The following is a 20,061-nucleotide window of genomic DNA, read 5'->3' as shown; positions in this document are numbered from 1 at the left end:
ATGCGAGAAGTCTCGCTACAGCAGATCTTCGCACTCATACCCACCACTGTCAATCGCTATCTCGATTTTGCACTCAATATCCTCCTTGAAACTCTACGGGGCATGCCTGAAGCTGCCATTCACTTTCCAGACCACAATGAAATCATTGACGACAATCTTTTAATCTGTGCGCATCATTCCAAACTCTTGGGCAGCTTTGGAAGCATTGACAGGCTGAGTCTGCCATGTCAAGCAGCTGATGATCCTGAAGTCAAGAATGCTATGTATAATGGGTGGAAAAGTTCGCATTTCATATCTAATGTGCTAGCATTTTCACCATGAGGTGGGTTCAGCTCAATCTTTCAATATCTCATTCTCATACTCATGTTTTCAGGTGTCATCATATCTGCAGTACTCAATGCCCCCGGAAGCTGGCATGACTCTCACACATCTTGCCCAATCTACAATCAGCTTCGACGCAAGACTCCTGATGGTTACTACCTCATTGCAGATTCTGCATTTCCTCGTGGGACTGCAGCTATCTCAGGCAAGATTCAATCCCCACTCAAAAGCCGTGTGGTCCTTCCTGAAAACGCACACGAGCAAGATGAACTCTTGGCATTCAACCGCCAGCTACTCTCATACCGTCAGACAGCTGAATGGGGCATGCAGATGATTCAAGGCTCGTTTGGCCGACTTCGTGTCCCACTTGATGTTAATGATCAGGCAGGGCGGCAGAGGCTTCTGGAGATATGCGTCAGATTGAGTAATGTGAGAGCTATTTGTATTGGTATTAACCAGATTCGTAGCGTGTACATGCCAATATGGAAGGCATCTGAGGACGAACAGTTGTGGATGGACTTAGGCAATCTTCTTTTTAGTGATATCCGTCAGCGGGATCGTGTGGCTCGTTATCACCTATTAGTACAGACTGAATAGCCACATTACAGACAAATCAATTCTTTTGTTTTGAACAGACAGGCTAAACGACTGACTACAGTCACAGTGCACTACTATTCTTACCATTCTCTTTTGCAATGTCGGATGTGAGCAGCGCTAGTGTGTCGAGGCCATTACTATGATTTGCTGAGGTTCCCGAAGGCCCAGCAATAGGTGAGAGAGGAGGAAGAACCTGGGGTTCAACGTGATGCTCGAGTGTTGGAGATGTGGGTGTCCATTGAGGGGAACAACGAGAAGGAGAGGAGTGATGGTGACGGTAAGGCTGCCGTCAAGGTGGAGAATAGTGAGACCATGAAGGGGTAGGGGTACAAAAAGGCCGTGAATCATCAGTACGGGCCTGCCGTCGAGGTGGAGAATAGTGAGACCGTGAATGGTGAGACCGTGAAGGGGTATGATAAGGCTGTGAATCATCACGTGATGACAGCATATACTTGAGCATATCAACCTGGCTCTCAGCATGGTCAGCATGGCGAGCCTCTTGTAACAGGCGGTCATTGAGACCTTCAATTCGCAGACGAGCCTCATGAAGTTCAGTCTGCAAGGTGTTGATCTGGTTAAATTGAACCATCTGTGACAGTCGGCTCTCGTCATGGTCCTTCATGACTGTAGGGTTAAAGACTGATGTGAGTGAAGAGAGTGCCTCTGAGGCAGCAGTAGTGCGTGGACGTCGAAGGCCAGGTTCAAGCAAAGGATTTGCGCGAAAGGCCTTGACGACAGATTTCTTTGAGCCAGTGTGCTTGGATTTGACACTTTTCAGTTCCTCGTCATCATCAGTGGAGATTTCAACAACATCTTTCACCTCCGTATCACTTTTGCCATCACTGGCCCCGTCATCCCACTCTGAGTCATCCAAGGCAATAGTGCCTGCCTTGAGAGAAATGGCTGCTTCAATTTGATGAGCGAGCTCAACATAAGCAGGCAATTCGCCGTCACCAGTTGGTTTTTCAATATGAGTGATCTATTAGTATGCAAGCCATCAATAGTTGAACTTGTGAGAAGAAAAAAAAATATACCGCATCATACTTGGCTCGAATAGCTTTAGTCGAGCACTCCGAAACACAATTACATCGAGCCCATTCATTATAACTGACAGTAACAGCATCCCATGCTTTACCACCAAGCGAGATACACTTATTGATCTCCTTGAGAAGACGCTCAACTTCTTCAACGGAGTATCCAGCGGCACCAGCCTTGCGTCCCTTTTTGGGGGCCTCGCTGCCATCAGGCTCCAGCTTGGGCTTAGCCGTCCCCTTGGCCTTGCCACCTTTCGACTGCACCTCAGTTTTCTCCTTCTTGGCAAGAGGCTTTGACACTTGTCCTGATGGTGCTGATGCACATTTTTTGCCTTTAGCTGGAGGCGGGAGTAACGGTTGTTCCAACTCATCATCAGACGAGGCTGGTTTTTCGTCGAGTCGAGGTGTAGAGTGAGGACCGACATGAGTTGAGGTAGAATGAAGCATGGGGGCAGGTTGAATTGGCATGGGGGCAGGGTGACTTGAGTACATAGATCTGGGTGTGTACATGTGGAGAGGTGGAAGGCTGAAACCATGGTGTGTGGGGTGGGAGTTGGACAGTTGAGGCAGCGGACCCTGCCTAAATGAACGTGAAGCTTCGAACTACATAAAGGTTGTCAGCACAAGAAGCAAACATGTAAAATCTCGCTTACCTCTGTAGTATGGTTAAATGCCTGAGGGTGGCCATAATGCGCGAGTTCTGCATGGTTATGTTCTTGACTGGCTGAAACGAATCCTGATGGGGTGGACTGTGAATTATTCACATTGGAGATGTCGGAAATGGTCGAGGGGGCACTGAAATGGGCAGAAGATGACATTTTGAATAAGGAAAGCAAGTGACGAAAGGATGGTAGATGACAAGCTCGACAGAAAAGCTAAGGACAGAAGGGAATCCAGGAGACATTGTTTCGGGACAGGGCCACCTAAATAGGAATGAAAATCGCCCAAATCAGGTGTTTAGTACACTGAAACCGCAGTTCAGACATCTGTGGAGGGGTAGCTACCCCTCCACAGATGTCAGATTTACAGAATGATGGAGCAGCGAGCATTTGACAGGTCGAAGGCACTACCTACCAAATTTGGCTCGGCTATTCGGCTAACTTGTGTTTTGGACGTGGCATTATCAGGAATTTTCCTGTAAAACCTTACGGGAAGTCAACCACTGATTGTTGGGTGAGAGGCGATGGTCCGTGTGAGAACATAGCGACTGTGGTGCAGATGGAGTTGGGTGCGGTTTGAGCGGTGGTTGGGTAGTGCGGGATAGTCGAAGAGGAGGCGGCGGTTGTTTCGGCTGTTGGGATACTTGGGAATTCTCAATCTAAATCACTAAGAGAGGTCAGCGCACTCAGGTTATCAACGTTGCGGGTGTTGGTGAGTGTCGGTTGTTCGGGCGTTGCGCAAAATGCACCTGGTAAGAAATTCCTGGGGTTGTCTAGCGCTTCAAAATCATCTGATGATTCGCCTTGTACAGAATCCTTTGGTGAAGGCATGACTGGCGAAGCGGGTGCGTGGTTGCATGCTACAAATAAATCCAGGTCGGGGCGGGTCGGTTCTGAAACGTTGTGCGGGCGGCGCTTGTTTTGCGTCGTGAATAATTCTTTGATGGGCGTTAACTGCGTGTGCGGGAAAGTGCGGTTGAAACTATCAATCGCTTCCTGGAGCGCGGTGCGGTCCTTCGTAGGTCTCAGCTTCCTACTAGTCTTCTCAGATGATCCCCTCGCAGTGGGCTCCAGTTGTGTGTGAGGAATGATAGCTAGATGAGAAGGGGTGAAAGGGTGAGAAAGGGTGAAGTGGGGTAAAACTCAAATAGACCTCTGGACATGAGTATAGATTCGGCCCAAGGGGATTGCTACTGAGAACGATTCCTCTAAGTAAAAATATGGAGGGGAAACTTTGAACTGGTAAGAGTAACTGAGAATGGAAGAGCGCGCGACGTTGCGCTTGAAGCAATGCGAGCGCAAGTGAGCCGCCGAAGGTGCGATATGATGTGCGACCGAACGGCCGAAAGTTTGACAGAGTGCGGAGATGCGGAGAAAAGCCGACGGTTTATATGAACGTGCGACTAGCGGATATATGAAGGAGATGCGACACGACGATAGTGAGGGAAGAGAGTTCTGACTATAGATGCAATGAGCAATGAGTGGATGATAGCGCGACCATTAATACAGCGCGTGATGTAGTTGGCCGAAGGTTTCTGACTTAGAGTCTGAGTGATGCGTGCAAACGGATGATAATTTCGATAGCGGGAAAAGAAGAGATACATGAGAATTCCTAAGTCTAAAGTATATATTGTAGCGCGTGTAGCGCTGTTCGGCACTGAGAAGATAATGGTAATACGTATTAAGGGTCTATAACGCAAGTAATGAGACATACGCGATATCACCTCCGAAAATATAATCAGTCTAACGCGAATGAGATAAAATACGCACCAATGGACAAGCGGAGGACATGGATAGGATGGAGGAAGGACACGCAACGGAACTGACAAAAAGCGGATGCAAACCAAAGTGTGCACGTGAGCCGCGGCCGTTGGCCGACGATAGGAAGGATGCGCACCGTGGTAGTGATAGCATGCGCTGCGCTAGGACCTGAGGGACACTGCAAAAATAGCCTCTACGAGGCTACAAGGACTACAAGTCCTACACCGGGCTCTACTCCCGTTTGATGCTGAGTGTGTCGATCAATTCATGCGATGCTCACATGGCATCCATTACTGCATCCACCGGTCCTTCCATAATGCATCCACGGCAAGATCACCTTCCTCTACCTTTGTGAGCAGCATGCAATGCAAACCTTCTCCCAGCCGTTGCATGTTTTTCCTGATGCAGTGAACTTGGTGCAGCAAGGGATCACGGCCGGTGGGCATCTGGGGCAGCTTTGGGATCAGGAGATGACCCACAGGCTGGGCATACACAAAATGATCAGAGAAATTCTGCTGAATCCGAAGAGAAGTACTCACCAGCTGTTCAACATGCTCCTCAACCAACTCCTTGACCTCAAGGAGGGAGATGTGGTTGGGCATCTCAAAAAGACCGAGGTCGAAATGATCCTTCCACCAGCAATAAGCATATTGATTGACAATTCAGCAGCGGGCCGTGATGTCTCCGTCCACCATACAGTCGAAGTTCTCAAATGCATCGTAAAGTTTGTTGTTGTCCAGGGCTCCGATCTGCCAACCTGCCAAGATCTGGACGACATCACACAGATACATCGGCATGGAGGGACTGACATGACTGGCCGCGCAAATGTTGATGAACGGGAAGACGAACCGCTGTGGAACATCTCGGGAGCTGAAACACCGGAACCAAAGTATACAAACGCACCTCGGCTTCCCATACCAAATAACGGACAAACTGCGAATGGTAAGCATCGGTCCGGGTCACATGACTTCGCTGGAGAGAGAGCTGAATGCTGGTAAATCGGGAGGTGGCATACTCCAAGACGTTGGCAGCATCCCAGAGTGACAATGTAGAGTCCTCCGATCTGTAAAGGTTGTTGGACATGTTGAAGACTGAATGATATTGTGGGGATAGTGTTTTTGTATAACAGTAGGGAGGGAGTGCAGCGTATAAATAGACGGAGCTGGAAATGGCCACAGCAAACCTTATTGTTTAAACGTGGCTATTGTGCCACATTGACATGTGGAGAATGAAAGTCCAATATTGTTCTTGTCCAGTGGACCGGATGTGATTACCTCATAAACACCACAAAGTATGTGACAAGTCCATTTGGGTGATCCCGAATGATATATTGTTTACCCGAGAACTACCGAGAAGGGAGTTGCCGCGTGCATAGATACCTCCCGGAATCAACAATATTGAATCAATGCCCACACGATCCTCCAAGATGACCCACCAAATAGTGATTAGAATGAGTCATTCAGTAATTCAATCAAATGTTCCTCCCGATGTGGGAATGTAATGCTCAGTTATTCCATTTGAATTCCGGGTTGACTTTTGAGAAGCTGGTATTGGCCGCATCAGCCAGCGCCCGATACACCTGCACCTGTCTAACTGCATAGCATTTATGCCCATCCCGATCTCGGTTGCCTGCATCTCCTTCAGCTCTAGCCAACCATGCTCTGCTTTTGAATATGAAAAAATCCATGGTCCATCGCATTTCATGCTCCACTAATAATAACTCCTCAGCCCAACGGTCGCACAACGATTTTGTGCGGAGCCAATGCACCCTGTAAACTATTGAGACATTAAGGAGGAAGATATCACATATATAGAAAACTTGCATTCGGTCATCCAATCGCTGCTGGTGGAATCAGCCTGCACCTCGAATGACCAAAACCACGGAAGAGTAGAGTTTCTCTGCCCCTGGGCATTTGGGTCCGCTACTGCCGCACTTGTCTTTAAGTCTTTCTTGTCCAACAGCCGATATTTCTCCAACACACTGAAGGCCTCCAATTTGACTAGCTGCTGCCAACATTCCGTATAAATGTGGGTGTTAAGCCTGATCACCTGCTCTACTGAATGCACTTGCACCCAGGCCCTGGTTGACCGGGCCTGCGATTTAGCTGGACGAACTGTGGTGCAAAAGAGAACAGCTTTATCTGCGAGATGAACCCGGAGTAGGTGCAAAAGATCGTTGGCCTGTCCTTCTCTCAGGGTAATCTCCTGTGCGACGAGGTCTGTCACCGAGAGTTCATCGCACCATGCCAAGCCGATGTTTGATGGAAGAGGAATGACGGTAATCTCGGGGCGAAAGACTGCCGCAGGACCATCTTCCAAGGGCTCTATGCCAACTTCCTGCCAATTGTCTTCGGGAGCATCTGTATCATCGTCGACGAATGCTAGATCCATGTCCAGCACATCATCATCCTCGTCAAAACCTTGACCAAGATATCGTTCAGCAGCCAGGTTGAATTCATCGATGGTGTGTTGCAAAGCGACCCTGTGACGGGCGATAGACAGTTTTTGAGTCTCAGTAGGATGTCTGCCGAGCTTTCGTATGTCTATGGCCAAAGCTATCTGGGACTCCTCAATGGTGATGCCGGATGCTATCCAGGTGGCAGCGCCAAGCCTGCGATGAGCTTCGGGTCGACACCCTTGAGATTGCAGGATATCGAGCTCCACTTGTTTCCGACTCGGCACTATGCTTGGGTCAACTGATTATTGCGCAGCTAATTACATCTGCCACAATACATACCCTTTTCCAAGCAAACCTCATATATATCCATGGACGACGGGTCTTCCGCCTGAGATGCATTAGCAGCTGTTTCTTGCTCTTGCCATTCTGTCACCGTGTCTGTTACGCACTCAAATAGATCTGTTAGGCGGAGCCCTAAGAGGGGCGTCGTCCGCTAACGTTCGTGACGTAACCGGAAGGATCCGGTATAGCAAGTGGGACTGGCGACGACGAGTCGGCAGCGATCACAGTACGTGCGTGTCACGTGACTTCGTAGACGGATGTCTGAGAAGTCACTCAAAGTAAGGACTGTCTTGTCCGAACGATGAGGTCGATCGAGGTAGACTTAGTCGCGATGAGCAACTAAGAAAAGATACTAGAGACTGAAGCTGAGGGGGCTTCAGAGAGAAGTATGTTCCAGGGAAGATTGAGTAGATTCAAGTTAGAGAATCTAGTACAGGGTGACCGACTACTTATACTGAGTGGAGAGGGTTAAGGGCAAGGCTACCGCACAGTAGGTAAGGGTAAAGGGGAAACGAGAATGGTATAGGTGCGTTGGCAACATAGCCGGATTAGTGATGGGTGGTCGAATATGGAATGAGACCGAGAAACGTTGGAATGAACCAACGGTAAGAATACAACGTGCGGGAATCCGCAGTCAGAGGGAACAGAAAAAGGAAAGCCACATTGGTGGCACGAGTCAGACCGAGTCATAGGTGCAGGACCACATTGGTGGTCGAATCAAGGGAGGAACGTGCGTGCACGTGCATAGAGGCGGGCGATGCGAGGGACAGGAACGGTCCCGAGGATCCGGTCAACGGAAAGTCGGTAAAGGAGGACGAGCCGGTAGATGGTGAGGGCGAGGATGAAGGGAAAATGATAGGGGGGCCACGTGACCGATGTTACTTGTAACAGTGTCGGGATCCGCGCTCTCATTCAATTTTTCGAAGGCTTTGCTGCTCTCGGCAGCACCTCGCTTGGCTTCTTTGTATTTCCTACAAAGGAATATGCCTGCAGGATGATCAGTGGGGCTATCTGCGGCCATCACATGTCTTACTCATTCTGATCATCTTCATGAAATTGCAGTCATTCATCTGGTAGTCAAGACACTCCTGCCGATGAGGAGTGGACATACCTCGGCAGGAAGGAGATATGATGTTGAGAGGTGCCCACAGCGTCTCCATGATCTCCCCATCAATTCTTGCCACTCCCGTGATAAAATTCGAAGCGTATCTCACGTAGCACTGGTCCTGGTGACCGTGCACATGCCAAAGACCAATTCCTGGAATGACCTCCATTCCAAATGGGATTGCCAAATATGGGCTGTCCTCGATCCAACGCAATAGATATTTGTTGTACTGGCAATTCACGTCGTAAAACGTCAAAGCAGTTTCCAATCCTTGAGTGTTGTAACCGAGAGTGTTGCAAAGCGCGTAGTCCATGTTCATTTGCCTGGTCCCGAAGGTCAGCCAATATGAACAAAGCCATTTTCGGGAGGTCTCACCTCTCGCCCTTCTGAAAATCCACCATGGAATGAGGGACAAAGCATCCGTGTCTGGCACAGGCACACCCACCGATGCCTGTAGCTTCCAATTTGTGCTGAGATGCATTGGCCTGATTCACTGCCCGGTGGTTGTTGCACTCAGACCTTTGCATTGAATCCGTTGCTACGGCCAAGTGAGCCTTGTACCTTTTCCTACTGACCATGAACCCAAGGCCGTCCATGAGCCATACTTCATCGTCTGGATTGGTCGGGTGGTGATGCTCGGCTTTGAAATTTCCATCCATGACCAACGAGCAGCCATACAGCCATCTCAGCTTCATTTTGTTGTATTCGGTTGGCAGCATGACATTGATCCCAGGTTGTGGGCATGTCGGGCAGAAGAGACCCAGCTCGCCCGGTTTGGGATGCATTCTTCCGTGAGCAAAACCATTCCATCTGAGAAGCTTCAGCTGCCGCCATTGCCTTGCCACTCTCATCAATTCCCTGTATCTATCCTGCCGAGCTGTCGGATCAGCATCAATATGCAGCCATCCTCTGGATTTGTCCTACCGGTACTAGGTGAGGGAAGATGCTGGACGTTCTCTGCCGCAATTTATTGTAATAGTTCATAGCAGAAGTGCCGGACTCTACATTGTCAAGCGCAAAATCGTTCAGCAAGGCAAATGTGAATGTGGTCCTAGGCTGGGTGAAAGAGGCCAGGAACAAACCCATTTGAAACAACTGTTTCTCCGCATTGGGAGCATCGGTGCATTGGCAGAAACGGATTATGAGATAATGTATGCCCATGATATCAACCACTGTTACCCGCACGATGCACCCGACGACGGGCATTCCCTTGTGTCCTGAAGTACCATCAGTTGGAGAGGAGTCCTCATCGTCAGTAAATTCCTTGATGGCTGGCATATCCACCGAATCGTTGTCAAATACATCCTTTTCCTCCCGACGGATCTCTTCAGGTCCTCCCGTGTTCCTCGGGCATGGGAGTCCCCTATGGCCGAGGTGGTACTCCATGCCCAATTTCGTCAATGAGCTCTCCTCGAAGAAGTCTCCATTCCACTGACTAATCTTATGGAATGGCAGTTGGACATGCTGTGTTTGGCAGCACTCACTGCAGAAGATCGGCTCAGAAAAACAGTCGTGACACCTATAAGCTCCATCTCGGTCGCACAACGAACACACCCTGTCTGAATGAGGAGCCTCCCTTGCCATGAACATATCCAGGTAATCCTTGGTCCTGTGTTTCCATTCCCTGAGGTAGTCATTTGGACCCTGCGATGATGCTGTCAGCCGGAAACCAGTAGATGGAGATGTGGGAACAGACTTGCCTTTGTTTTCTTCCTCTGCCTCTTTGTATTAGGGAATGGAATGGGCCCTTGCCCCTTGTGCTCGAAATCAACATCACAGTCTGGGAATAATTGATAACACAAGATGTCTGAACCTAGCTTGGTTGGAGATTTCGTCAGCAAGGACGAAACAGACTTGCTTGGTTGAGTGCATTTAACCAGGACCCACCTGGGTTTGAGACCTCAAGTGGTTTTCTTTGGCTTCCATTCCACCAGCTGAGCTGTGCCCCGAGGAGTGCATTCCTTTATTATTGTCCTGGCCATTGGGCTGAAATGTGAAATCGGAGGTCAAACCAAAGTCGTTGTTAATGTAATAACAGCATTACCTATAGATTCTATTAGCCTATTATGTCATCATGACCAAATAATTTCAGATACCATAATGTCATGAAAGACTATTCTGTTGCATCATCAGATGCATTTCACGTAGTGATCGTGTAGTCCAGTCTATTACAGAATGATGTTATGAAAGCATGCAGCATAGTGATAGTGCATAATGCTAGTCTATTACAGAACGATGTCATAAGATTGTCTTGCACAAGTGATAATGATATGATCTGGTAGTCTGTTACATAATACTGTCACCAAAGGGTTAACCAAAAATGCTGATGATGGTCCAGTGTCACACATTCCAATTTCCTTCACTGAACCCACCTCCATTAGACTCTACTCAACACTTTCATTTCTCACATCCTTCTCCACCCTTCCACGCCCACATCATCCATTCTATCTATACATATATGCCAGACAGTGGCTCTAACCAAGCCAAGGATGCAAATACTCAGCCGGCATTGACTCCAGAGGAGCTTGTCATCCTGCAGTCCTATGTCAAACAATGGGAGTCTGCTGCAGGTGAGGACCGGAATCAGGTATGGAAGGATGCGACACTAGAGGCTCGATACAAGGCCCCTACGAAGGACAAACAGCTGCTCGAGAAACAAAAGAAGGTGAGTATAGAGTAGCTTGTAAGGAACACCTTCGGACTCATCTTTCAGGTGTACCGAAATTGGCTTCACAATCATGGCGGCAGGAAGCAGGACCACAAACCCCCCATCAACATGGGAAGGAGGTGGACTTATCATTGGGTCATCGACACACTCCGGAAGCGGGAGCTGTTGAACAAGATACAGGATGACACAGGGGTAAAACCTGGATCGACAGAAATGATCCAGCATCATTTCAAGTATTTGAGTGCATTGATAGAGTCTTTGACAGAGGAAGAAATTCAGGAGGCTGTTACGACAAGCGGTCGTGTGCGACTAGGATGATCTAAACAGCGACAACCACGACAGTGGTACCGAGTGCTGAGAGTCGTCGGCCTTTACAGACAAGCAAAGGTTGCGTACTCGAACGTAGCTCGTGGTGGTTAACGAGGGGTTACGCTGAGATGATAGCAGAGGTTACAGACAGTGAGAGGCGTCACTGAAGGTACAAGTCGATGTCGAGCAGGTAGCTTTAGCGGGACAAGGAGTTCAAGGGAAAACCTAGTTGATTAGACTAGTTCTGGGTTGTACCTAGTAAGATTAAAGTAAGGAACATCTACTTTAATCTTCGACCTTATATAAGGCTACTCTATCGTGTCTAAGCTCAGCTCGAAGCTGGGTTCTAATCTGCTTATCTACTCGAGTCAGAGATAGCGTCCATGAGGCGGGCTTCTATCGTAGATAGCGTCCATGCGGTACGCTTCTATCAAAGATAGGATCCACGTGGTATCCTTCTATCAGTACATGAGGCAACACGAGGCTTGCCTTCTATCAAGATAACATAAATAGGTCTTCTAGACCTATGTCGTCATGTCATGTCACGTGCGGTCCAGACCGCTTATCTAAGCCGGCAGTTGCCGCTTATCATCTATCCTCATCTATCGTCATCTATCGTCATAGGGCTGGTGAGACCCTGTATCGTCTATAGCCATGCGGTGGCAGAGGGCTCTCTGCTGGCGGGGGACTCGTGCCATGTTACTGTAACAGAGGCCGTCAAGACAGCAGAAGAGTGGAACAGTCAGGGCGTTCCTCCCGAGGTGCAGATAGACATTGCCAAAAAGAAAAGCGAGAGCATGGTCCACCACTTCACCAGCAAGATGTACAAATGGGCTGGAATGAGGGTGTTTGTGCTGGCTGCAAGGAAGACAGAAGAGGGCAAGCTGTTGGTGACCGGGTGAGTTGGTTCTCATCACCCGAACAAGACATGTCTCATGTCCCGAAAGCCATGACTATAACGATGAGTTCGGTGGGGCGGAAAGTTTTACAAAGACCTGCGACTGGCAGGTCATATTGCCCGAGTGGGAGCCATATGTGACGAAATTGTTTGGTAAGAAAGGCTCACCAATCTCAGTAGATGATTTACTTCTGACTTATGTGCTCCCGGTAGATGGTGATGGTGAAGATGAGTGCGTGGTGCATAAGGCCGGGAGGAAGGACAACACATACATGCTGGACATAGGAGACAGTGGTGTCCCCGTCCTCCCGAACTATGACAAGATGGACTCAGGAACCAGGAAGGCGGTGGTCCGAGCATTTTTAAATTGGCATTACGGTAGGTCGCTTACATGCCCCAACAAATCAGATGATCTTAAATCGAATGCAGCCGCATGTTCTGGGAGGCCCAAAGACTCTGTGCCGTGGAAGGAACTATCTTCCCGAAAAGATGAAATGCTACCAAGAAAGTACCTATCAGATGGTGCATGAATTCGGGAGCCATTGAGGATGAACTGGGAGGAAGCCACGGCCTTGCTCAAATTCTGGTATAACCGACAGGAGGCATCAGATCGTCATATTCTGAAATTTAGCGGGTGGTGGTGCAAGGACCAAGTGAAATCTCCTGTGAAACCTGTAGCATCGGATACTGAAGAGGAATTGACCGTCAGGTCATCTAAGGCGGAGAAAACCAAAAAGTCTTTGTCAAGGAAAACTTCTTGGGAGAAGATGGCAACAGGCCGGGTGGATGATGATTTCACTGGTAGCTCGGATGATGAAAGAGTTCCTGAGAAAGTACCACAATGCCAGGTACAACTAAGAAAGACAAGGCAGGTGGTTGAAGAATCATGGGAAGATTCGGAGGCAGACTCTAACGGTGACGAGCCTCGTACGTTTCTGGCCCAGGTGAAGCACAAGCAAAAACCACCAATGAAACATGCCTCGGCAGCTCGAAGACTCGTCGGAATATTCACAAGTTGAAGAACCTGAAGAGAATGTGAAACCTCCGGCAAAGAAACCATGGGTGAAGCAGAATCCTGGTTGCAAGATTGGTCCTGCTTCTCGTACTGCTGAAATACCGCGCCGAGATCAGATTCAACACCCTCGTGGTAAAGAGGGCACCTCGTCCATCCTGCCGAACCCTGTTGAGTCTGCCTCAGCTCCAGCCCCATCGGGCAAGAGGCCTGCTCCTGTGCCAACACTGAATAAGCCAGGCCCAAATAAAAAGAGAGCTAGAGCAGATCCGGATGAAATGAATGTAGCAGATGCATCTCCTGCGAAACACACCAGGAGTCAGACAAAGAAACCGGCACCAGCCAAACGAATGCGCAAAGCAACACGACGATGATCATGCTGCGCCTCTTTGCCTCGGTACATAGAATCAAATTACATAACAATCATAATACAATCATATCTACATGTGATTACTGCTCCCTGTCTACTCTTTCAAGGTCCTTCACTAAAATGTCCAGCGGATCCATTATAGCATTGTACATATGTATTAACCAGGTGATCGAGAGAATATCCTCTCCCAACTCGGTCACCCGATTTCTCGCCTCGCTGTATGCCCCGAACAACTGGGAATTGGCTCTCCTCACTCTCGAGGGACTGTGGGATGGTGCAAGACCTTGAACGGCCGTCTGCATTATGACGTGCATTTGTTGATCATCTTTAATTAAATCAATCAGTCACACTCAGACAGATGTTAAATCTCACTCACCATCTGTATGACCCAAAGCATTCAACCTCCGGATAGCCTGCATCATAGCTGCTTCCGCATGCAGAATGGCATTGGGTGTAGAATTAGATGTTTCCGGCCATGAAACGGAAGTTATGGATGCCGCAGATGCATTTGCATCCTCATCGCCTGCACAGAGGTCGGAGCTGGATGTCAGTGGACTTAAACAATATTCCACCTGCCGCTCTTTGGCTCACTCCATGGAAGCAGAGTTGTTCCACCCGAGGTCATAAGCCTCATCGATGTCTATAGCTGAAGGCACTGTAAGATATTGATTCATTGTCAGAATATAGATATCACAACACTTACAGTTGCAGCTTTGATGGCCATCATCAACAGCATCACCCCACCCAAGATCATATTCATCGTCGATGTCGATAGAGTCTACTGCCGAAGGTAAGTGAATGCATGGGGGGGAAAAAGGTAGCTGACTCAATGGTTCCATGATCTTGGGTGGTAAATCAGAATGCAAAGCGGGTGCTCCATCCCACCCAAGGTCATAAGTGGCCTCAAGGTCGACTTCTACAGACTCTCCGGGCATCTCACCAGGATGTAAGTCACCTGCATCGGGTGCAGAATCCCACCCAAGGTCATAACTGGCCTCAGGGTCAACTCCAACGGACTGTCCAGCGGTCTCACCTGAATCAATGCCTGCTTCGGGTGCAGTATCCCACCCAAGGTCATAGCTCACATCCATATTGACGTCAGCGTCAGCAGGAGTGGCAGCTCGTCTATTGCTGACCCATTCATTTTGAAACATGGCTAGAAGTCAAATTTAATAGAAGCCGATATTACTAAATATGGACTTACCTGTGAGTTTGCTGACGGTATCATTTGCACCGGAAAATGCCCTATCGTATGGGCATTCAGGGTCTCCTGGTTCGTCTATCTCAGGTGAAATGTGATACTCTGATAATTAGTTTGCTTTGCCAAGGTGTTTAAAAATAGACTTACTTTGTATTTTCATTCCGTCAAATTTGGATTTGTTCATTTTTGGTGGCACCCAATCGGCTACGGGAACAAAATTACCCCACCATTCTCGATGAGCTTCTTGCATCTGAAGTGAATGGGACTCGCCTGTTGTTGCAACAGGATCAGGCCGAGTTTCATTCACAGGTGGAGTGAAGTGGACGCAGCGGGAAGGCATGATGGGAGGAAATGCGATTTTAAAATGAACGTGCCTGATTTTATAGAAGTTAGCTCGCCACTCGGGTGGATGCAAGGAACAATGGACTTGGATGAATTCACGGTGGAACGGCTCCACAAAGCAGTTGTGGACACGTGCAACAATGAAAATAGAACATTTCCCACGATAGACGCCGAGATTGCGCCACTAATGTAATTTTATTGATCTTCGGCCCACATGTACCGCAGGGAACAATAATTCACATTCCACAACTGAGTTATCTCCACAATTTGTCGTTCCCTATAAATACTCAGCCCTTGCCCTCACTTTTCCCTCCTGAACTTCATACACATACTTTAATATCTTGTAACCGACTACACGTCAACCCGAACTTGTACTTATCATGTCAGCTTCTGAACTTGCCAATGCTGCCCTCGATGCTGCGATGGAAGACATCCGGCACTTAATGGTAAGATCCATGAAGTTGCAAGTAGGTCATCCGAACGCTATGGTGTTCGCACATGAGATCACGAAAATCATCGTAAGTCTTCTACATTGAATTATATTGTGACCGATAACTCATTATGGGCGTCTTGCAGGCACGTTCATTATGGGAGCATAGGGAGGTCTCCACTTCGTTCTCCCCCATGCTGCTGTCTTGTGCAGCCGAGATTCGTGACCACAGCGACCCTGTGACGCGAAAAATTGTTACTCTACCCGACTGGTCTGCAGTCAACATGGACGACCCATGTATCGCTGGCCACCCATAATTCATGAAGACAATTGGATATCCATGCCCAGATCACATTACTCCGGCACCCACTATTCCTGCCCCTCAGCCGCTGGTGATTGCTGACAAACCATCTACCGTTGTTGCATCACCAGAGGTATTGGATTCGGCAGAACTTCCTGCGCTGAAGTTCAACTTATTTGTTGCCGGCACCAAACGCAAGGCCGACGGAACTGACTCCGACATTCAGGAAGAAACTCGGGTGACTGAGCCGAAGCGCAAGGTCTTGAAGACAAATCCAGCACCACAGCAGAAGACTGCAACATCCTCTAAGAGAAGGAAGATAGTGAGATCGAAGAGGTTTGTCAGCAATGATGAGGATGAAAGTGCTGATGGTGCAGTGATCATTGTCAAGAAAGTAAGTTGTCTTATTTCATTTCAATAATTTTAACCAAAATTCTTCAGCCAGGAACGGGTGCACTGGCCAAACATGTAGTGCCAGTGCAACCTGCCAGCAAGGGCAGCTTGTTGAGCAACTTGTCCGATGTCGAAGAGCTCGAGGAACCTTGGCCGAGTCGTGCAGACTCTCCCATCATAAGGGTAAGCTCTTGCCTTGTCTTGTCTTCGGTGACACAACTAACCATTATTATTTTAAGCCTGACGATTGGTCAGATGACAATGCTGTCGCCACCACCGAATGGCCATCCCAGCGACTTCATCCAACAACTTGTGTCCAATGCATAAAAGAAGATCGGCCTTGTGTTGTCCGGCTCAGTCGGAAGATTGGAGAGGTTTGCAAGAGCTGTCCTGCCTGCGAGGACAAGAAGGTCAAGTGCGTAAGGCTGATTCCTGAGGCTGAAGATGCCTTGCGGAATATAGTTGCAAAAAAGAAGGCTGCCGCCGCTTCTAAAGCAACTGCCAAGGAGAAGAAGCCCCACGGCTGCAAACAAGCAAAACCGGCTGCACCTTCGACCTCCCGGGTTCGCTCACAGAGATCAGTGAGTAGTGCGACTCGATCAACGGCCAAGACTCGTCAGGTGTCTCCAACCGAGCATGACTCAGAGGATGAGGCTCTCGTTCCATCCAGTGATGTTGATGCCGAGATGCAGACACCGGCCGAAGAGGTTCCAAACAACAGTAATGTTTGTTTCCGACCAAACATGATAGATGCTGATGAAATTCCCCAGATGCGCCCACTGTTGCCGATGTTGAGCAGCCGCTAATCGATTTTGACTCAGAAAATTCCGCTGATGATGCTGGAAACAAAGGTAAGTTTCCTCCCGACCATATGTGATCAATACTGACTTGATTTAGACATGCAATTTGCAGGAGATTTTGGGGTTGATACAGAGACTCCATTAATGGACTTGGACATTCCTCCCTCAGATGTGCAGTCCGAGGCACCTCCTCCACCCAAGGCGCCGGTTCCTCTTGTCGTCGCCAACGTCGTGCAGGTCAATGCCCCTCCTCCCACTGTGCATGCTCCTCCCGTCATTCTTCCTCAAGTGACTGCAAGAGACCTTCTGCTCGGTATGGAGGCTCTCGGGAGGAGAATGAATGACCTTCAGGTGTCCAACACCCAGGTGCAAGCTTGGCATGCGCAGATGGGTGAGCGAGTGACTGCATTGGAGCAGGACTGGGAGAAAAAGTTCAATCTCCTTGAGGCGAAGGTCAGCAACCTGGAACTCAAGACCCTCAACAATGTGATGGTGTCTGGTAACTTGGCCAGCCTCATCAATTCCATACACCCGGCGAATAACCCTAACCCGTCCTTCGCTCCTCCTCCCATCGCCGTAACCAGCACCTTTCCTTATGACACCCTCCCCTCCTCATGGCGCCCTGCAGTGTCTTCAACGCCTGCTCCCACAGATGAGCTATCTGTGTCTCACGTCGGTAGGAGGTACACGCATGCTTGGGATGAGTTGCATGTCTTGCCGGAAACATCAGACCCGGCTGGTCCATCCAAGTCACCGGGTGCTGCTTCAGTATCTCAATCTGCAGACAAGTAGTGATATAGTTTGAATAATTTAGATATTTGTACCATATTAGTTTATCAGTAGTTATCAGTGACCAGCATCATTATGTAAATTGTACCTACGCCAGCATCATGTATTATATCTCGGCTGCAATCAACAAGGTTGATCGATCTTGACTATTGTCATGTTCTGCTAGGGTTGTGTAACTCTCGGTTGCAGGGCCTCTTGGACTATGAAACCCCATCTGCGCCGTGATATCGGTAGCATCTGGATTCGGGTGCAACCTGCCATGTCATGTTTTCTTTAATAGTTATTATCCATTTTTTGTATGCACCTAGATATATGGGAGAGTAAAGTGGGTAGCGCATGTATATCGGTAAGAAGCTATCCCGGGTCCATATTTATTTAGGTGGCCTAGGTTGGGTGTCCAATGGCAACAAAGCCTGGGGGGGTGGATCAATCGCAGTAGCACCATTTTTCGGCCCTACTGTCAATACAGTGAGACCATTGCACAGGCCCAACCATCAGTTATTCACCTCGGCAGCATATTTACCTGGGCCCATCCCTATATATAGGCTTGTCATATCGGCCCTACTATTAAGCAATATAGGTGGTACCATTGCATGGGCCCAGTCGTTCACCTCGGCAGCACATTTGTCTGGGCCCATCCCTATATATCGCTTACTCATATCGGCCCTACCATCCATATCCATATAGGTGGTACTATTGTATGGGCCCATCCGTCCATCTCAGCAGCACAGGCACCTGGGCCCATCCCTATATCTCGCCTACTCATATCAGCCCTGCCATCAGGATGGGTATACTATTGTATGGGCCCAACCATCCATATCGGTAGCACAATACTTATATCACATACTGGGCCCACCCCTAAATTATGGACCACTAGACCATATCTTGGGCCCACCCCTCTCCATCAGTACACCTTCATTTGGGCCCACCTCGGGTGACCCGTCTCATTGGGCAGATTATCAACTTCGGGTGGCCCTATATATCAGAAAAAAGTTACTGTAGTATGTGGTCCGCCTTGAGTCAGACACAATTGCAACCCCTCACTAAATTCACAAATCATCCAAATGTCTCAGCAAGCAGAACACCAAGTGCGATTCAATATTCCAATGGATACCAATGATGAATCACAATACCATGCCGAATGTGGATCGCCGATGCGGGACACTGATCGCATTAAAACACGTAAGTCTCTGCAATTGAGACTCAACACCTCTGACTATTCTGCAGCATTCTATTTCGGCATTGATCGCCCACCGACAAAACCACCTGCGGCAAAGTTCAATTTTGGCATGAACATCCCCATCCCTCCGGCACCGTCTCCAGTAGATTCGCGACCCAGATACAACTTTGGAATGAACTTCAACATTCCTCATATGACGCCGCCGACTGCACCCAGCCCACCAACAAAGCAGGCATTCAATCTTGGATTCGATCTCCTGGTGCAAACTCCGGAGCACAATACAATGCAGCCTTTGACTGGTGCCCAACCATTCAACCTCGGCTTTAATCTCTCTCCAACTTCAAATGATAGGCCAACAACTAGCCAGGGTAATCCTGTGAAGAAGCAGTTCCACCTGGGCCCACCGGCAACCAGCTCCACCCCATTCAACTTTGGCTTCAACTTGGGTATGCCGACTGGTGATATGCCGCCAGCAGGATCGGTCACACTGCCAGTAAGAGATCCTTCAGTGCCTGCCGGAACATCACAGCATGTAGGTTATGACATAGATAACAAACGTAGGCATCATATCGTCACTTACACTCAACACTCACGATCTGCCGTAGTGTTCCAGTTTGGATGTGAGCCTCCTGAGCCTGTTGGAGACTGGCAACCTGTGCTCTTACAGGCGCCCCAAACCAACAACAATCCAACCAGATGAGGTTTCCTCCACCGCACCTCTTCTTCCCAACATTGAAGGGGTGTTGCAGCTGCCAACTGTGGCATCCTTGGTCGGCGATGCTGAGCGCGCAGTGATTGACATTGTGAGATGCCTGGGGGGAGAGGAATGTAAGTTTGCTTCACCTGTTAATTTGGCTGGTGCTGATTATGAATAGATGACAAACTAGTGCAAATGATGGTTGGCGCGGCATTGGGTCCTGGAGATGATGTCAGGGATCCCAAACCTGATGAAATCTTAGACAGCAATCGGGTTATGCTGTTGGCATTTTTTGAAAGCCGAGACAGGCTCACCAGGATCTTCAAAGACCTGATCGGCTTGCATCACATTGCAGCAGTGCATAAATGGGTTGTGCCAGTGGTGTACAGTTTATTGCAAGAGGTGGAACATGCGGAGGCAAAGGCTGATAATTCAAACTAGACATGTAGATACT

At 48.7% G+C, this 20,061-nt stretch overlaps 7 protein-coding genes across 7 annotated transcripts; 3 read left to right on the top strand and 4 right to left on the bottom strand.

Annotated features, from left to right (window-relative positions):
• Window positions 1–1,207: 1,207 nt before the first annotated feature.
• F5147DRAFT_783262 (uncharacterized protein) lies at window positions 1,208–2,770 on the bottom strand (the record flags this gene model as incomplete). The annotated part of the gene is made up of 3 exons (XM_041442812.1): window positions 1,208–1,897; window positions 1,953–2,555; window positions 2,606–2,770. 3 exons carry the CDS (start codon window positions 2,768–2,770, stop codon window positions 1,208–1,210), a joined length of 1,458 nt encoding a protein of 485 aa, XP_041284311.1.
• A 1,892-nt stretch (window positions 2,771–4,662) lies between these two features.
• On the bottom strand, window positions 4,663–5,479 carry F5147DRAFT_803820 (uncharacterized protein; the record flags this gene model as incomplete). Its single annotated transcript, XM_041443328.1, has 5 exons — window positions 5,276–5,479; window positions 5,182–5,223; window positions 5,065–5,139; window positions 4,912–5,001; window positions 4,663–4,884 (listed from the first exon to the last, which is right to left on the bottom strand). The coding sequence occupies exons 1-5, from the start codon at window positions 5,453–5,455 to the stop codon at window positions 4,663–4,665; spliced, it is 609 nt and encodes a 202-aa protein (XP_041284310.1). The 5' UTR covers window positions 5,456–5,479.
• Window positions 5,480–6,148: 669 nt separating this feature from the next.
• F5147DRAFT_590358 (uncharacterized protein) lies at window positions 6,149–9,855 on the bottom strand (the record flags this gene model as incomplete). The annotated part of the gene is made up of 6 exons (XM_041432171.1): window positions 6,149–7,053; window positions 7,110–7,196; window positions 7,995–8,099; window positions 8,146–8,540; window positions 8,593–9,086; window positions 9,142–9,855. Coding segments are annotated over 6 exons (2,700 nt in total), but the record flags the coding sequence as incomplete, so codon positions are not given.
• Window positions 9,856–10,675: 820 nt separating this feature from the next.
• On the top strand, window positions 10,676–13,478 carry F5147DRAFT_660459 (uncharacterized protein; the record flags this gene model as incomplete). The annotated part of the gene is made up of 8 exons (XM_041434672.1): window positions 10,676–10,882; window positions 10,931–11,077; window positions 11,908–12,092; window positions 12,142–12,245; window positions 12,306–12,470; window positions 12,522–12,600; window positions 12,640–13,036; window positions 13,080–13,478. 8 exons carry the CDS (start codon window positions 10,676–10,678, stop codon window positions 13,476–13,478), a joined length of 1,683 nt encoding a protein of 560 aa, XP_041284308.1.
• A 76-nt stretch (window positions 13,479–13,554) lies between these two features.
• Window positions 13,555–15,015, bottom strand: F5147DRAFT_783256 (uncharacterized protein; the record flags this gene model as incomplete). The annotated part of the gene is made up of 7 exons (XM_041442811.1): window positions 13,555–13,799; window positions 13,851–14,014; window positions 14,066–14,129; window positions 14,178–14,255; window positions 14,301–14,630; window positions 14,679–14,753; window positions 14,823–15,015. The coding sequence occupies 7 exons, from the start codon at window positions 15,013–15,015 to the stop codon at window positions 13,555–13,557; spliced, it is 1,149 nt and encodes a 382-aa protein (XP_041284307.1).
• Window positions 15,016–15,397: 382 nt separating this feature from the next.
• On the top strand, window positions 15,398–17,733 carry F5147DRAFT_783255 (uncharacterized protein; the record flags this gene model as incomplete). The annotated part of the gene is made up of 7 exons (XM_041442810.1): window positions 15,398–15,535; window positions 15,594–15,744; window positions 15,796–16,142; window positions 16,190–16,324; window positions 16,381–16,861; window positions 16,912–16,992; window positions 17,039–17,733. The coding sequence occupies 7 exons, from the start codon at window positions 15,398–15,400 to the stop codon at window positions 17,731–17,733; spliced, it is 2,028 nt and encodes a 675-aa protein (XP_041284306.1).
• Window positions 17,734–18,794: 1,061 nt separating this feature from the next.
• Window positions 18,795–20,048, top strand: F5147DRAFT_783254 (uncharacterized protein; the record flags this gene model as incomplete). Its single annotated transcript, XM_041442809.1, has 4 exons — window positions 18,795–18,912; window positions 18,958–19,442; window positions 19,516–19,738; window positions 19,786–20,048. The coding sequence occupies 4 exons, from the start codon at window positions 18,795–18,797 to the stop codon at window positions 20,046–20,048; spliced, it is 1,089 nt and encodes a 362-aa protein (XP_041284305.1).
• Window positions 20,049–20,061: the final 13 nt, after the last annotated feature.

This window comes from Suillus discolor (assembly GCF_016758755.1).
Source record: "Suillus discolor strain FC423 chromosome Unknown F5147scaffold_330, whole genome shotgun sequence".
Taxonomy (NCBI): Eukaryota; Fungi; Basidiomycota; class Agaricomycetes; order Boletales; family Suillaceae; genus Suillus; species Suillus discolor.
This window is presented reverse-complemented; position numbering and strand designations above follow the sequence as displayed.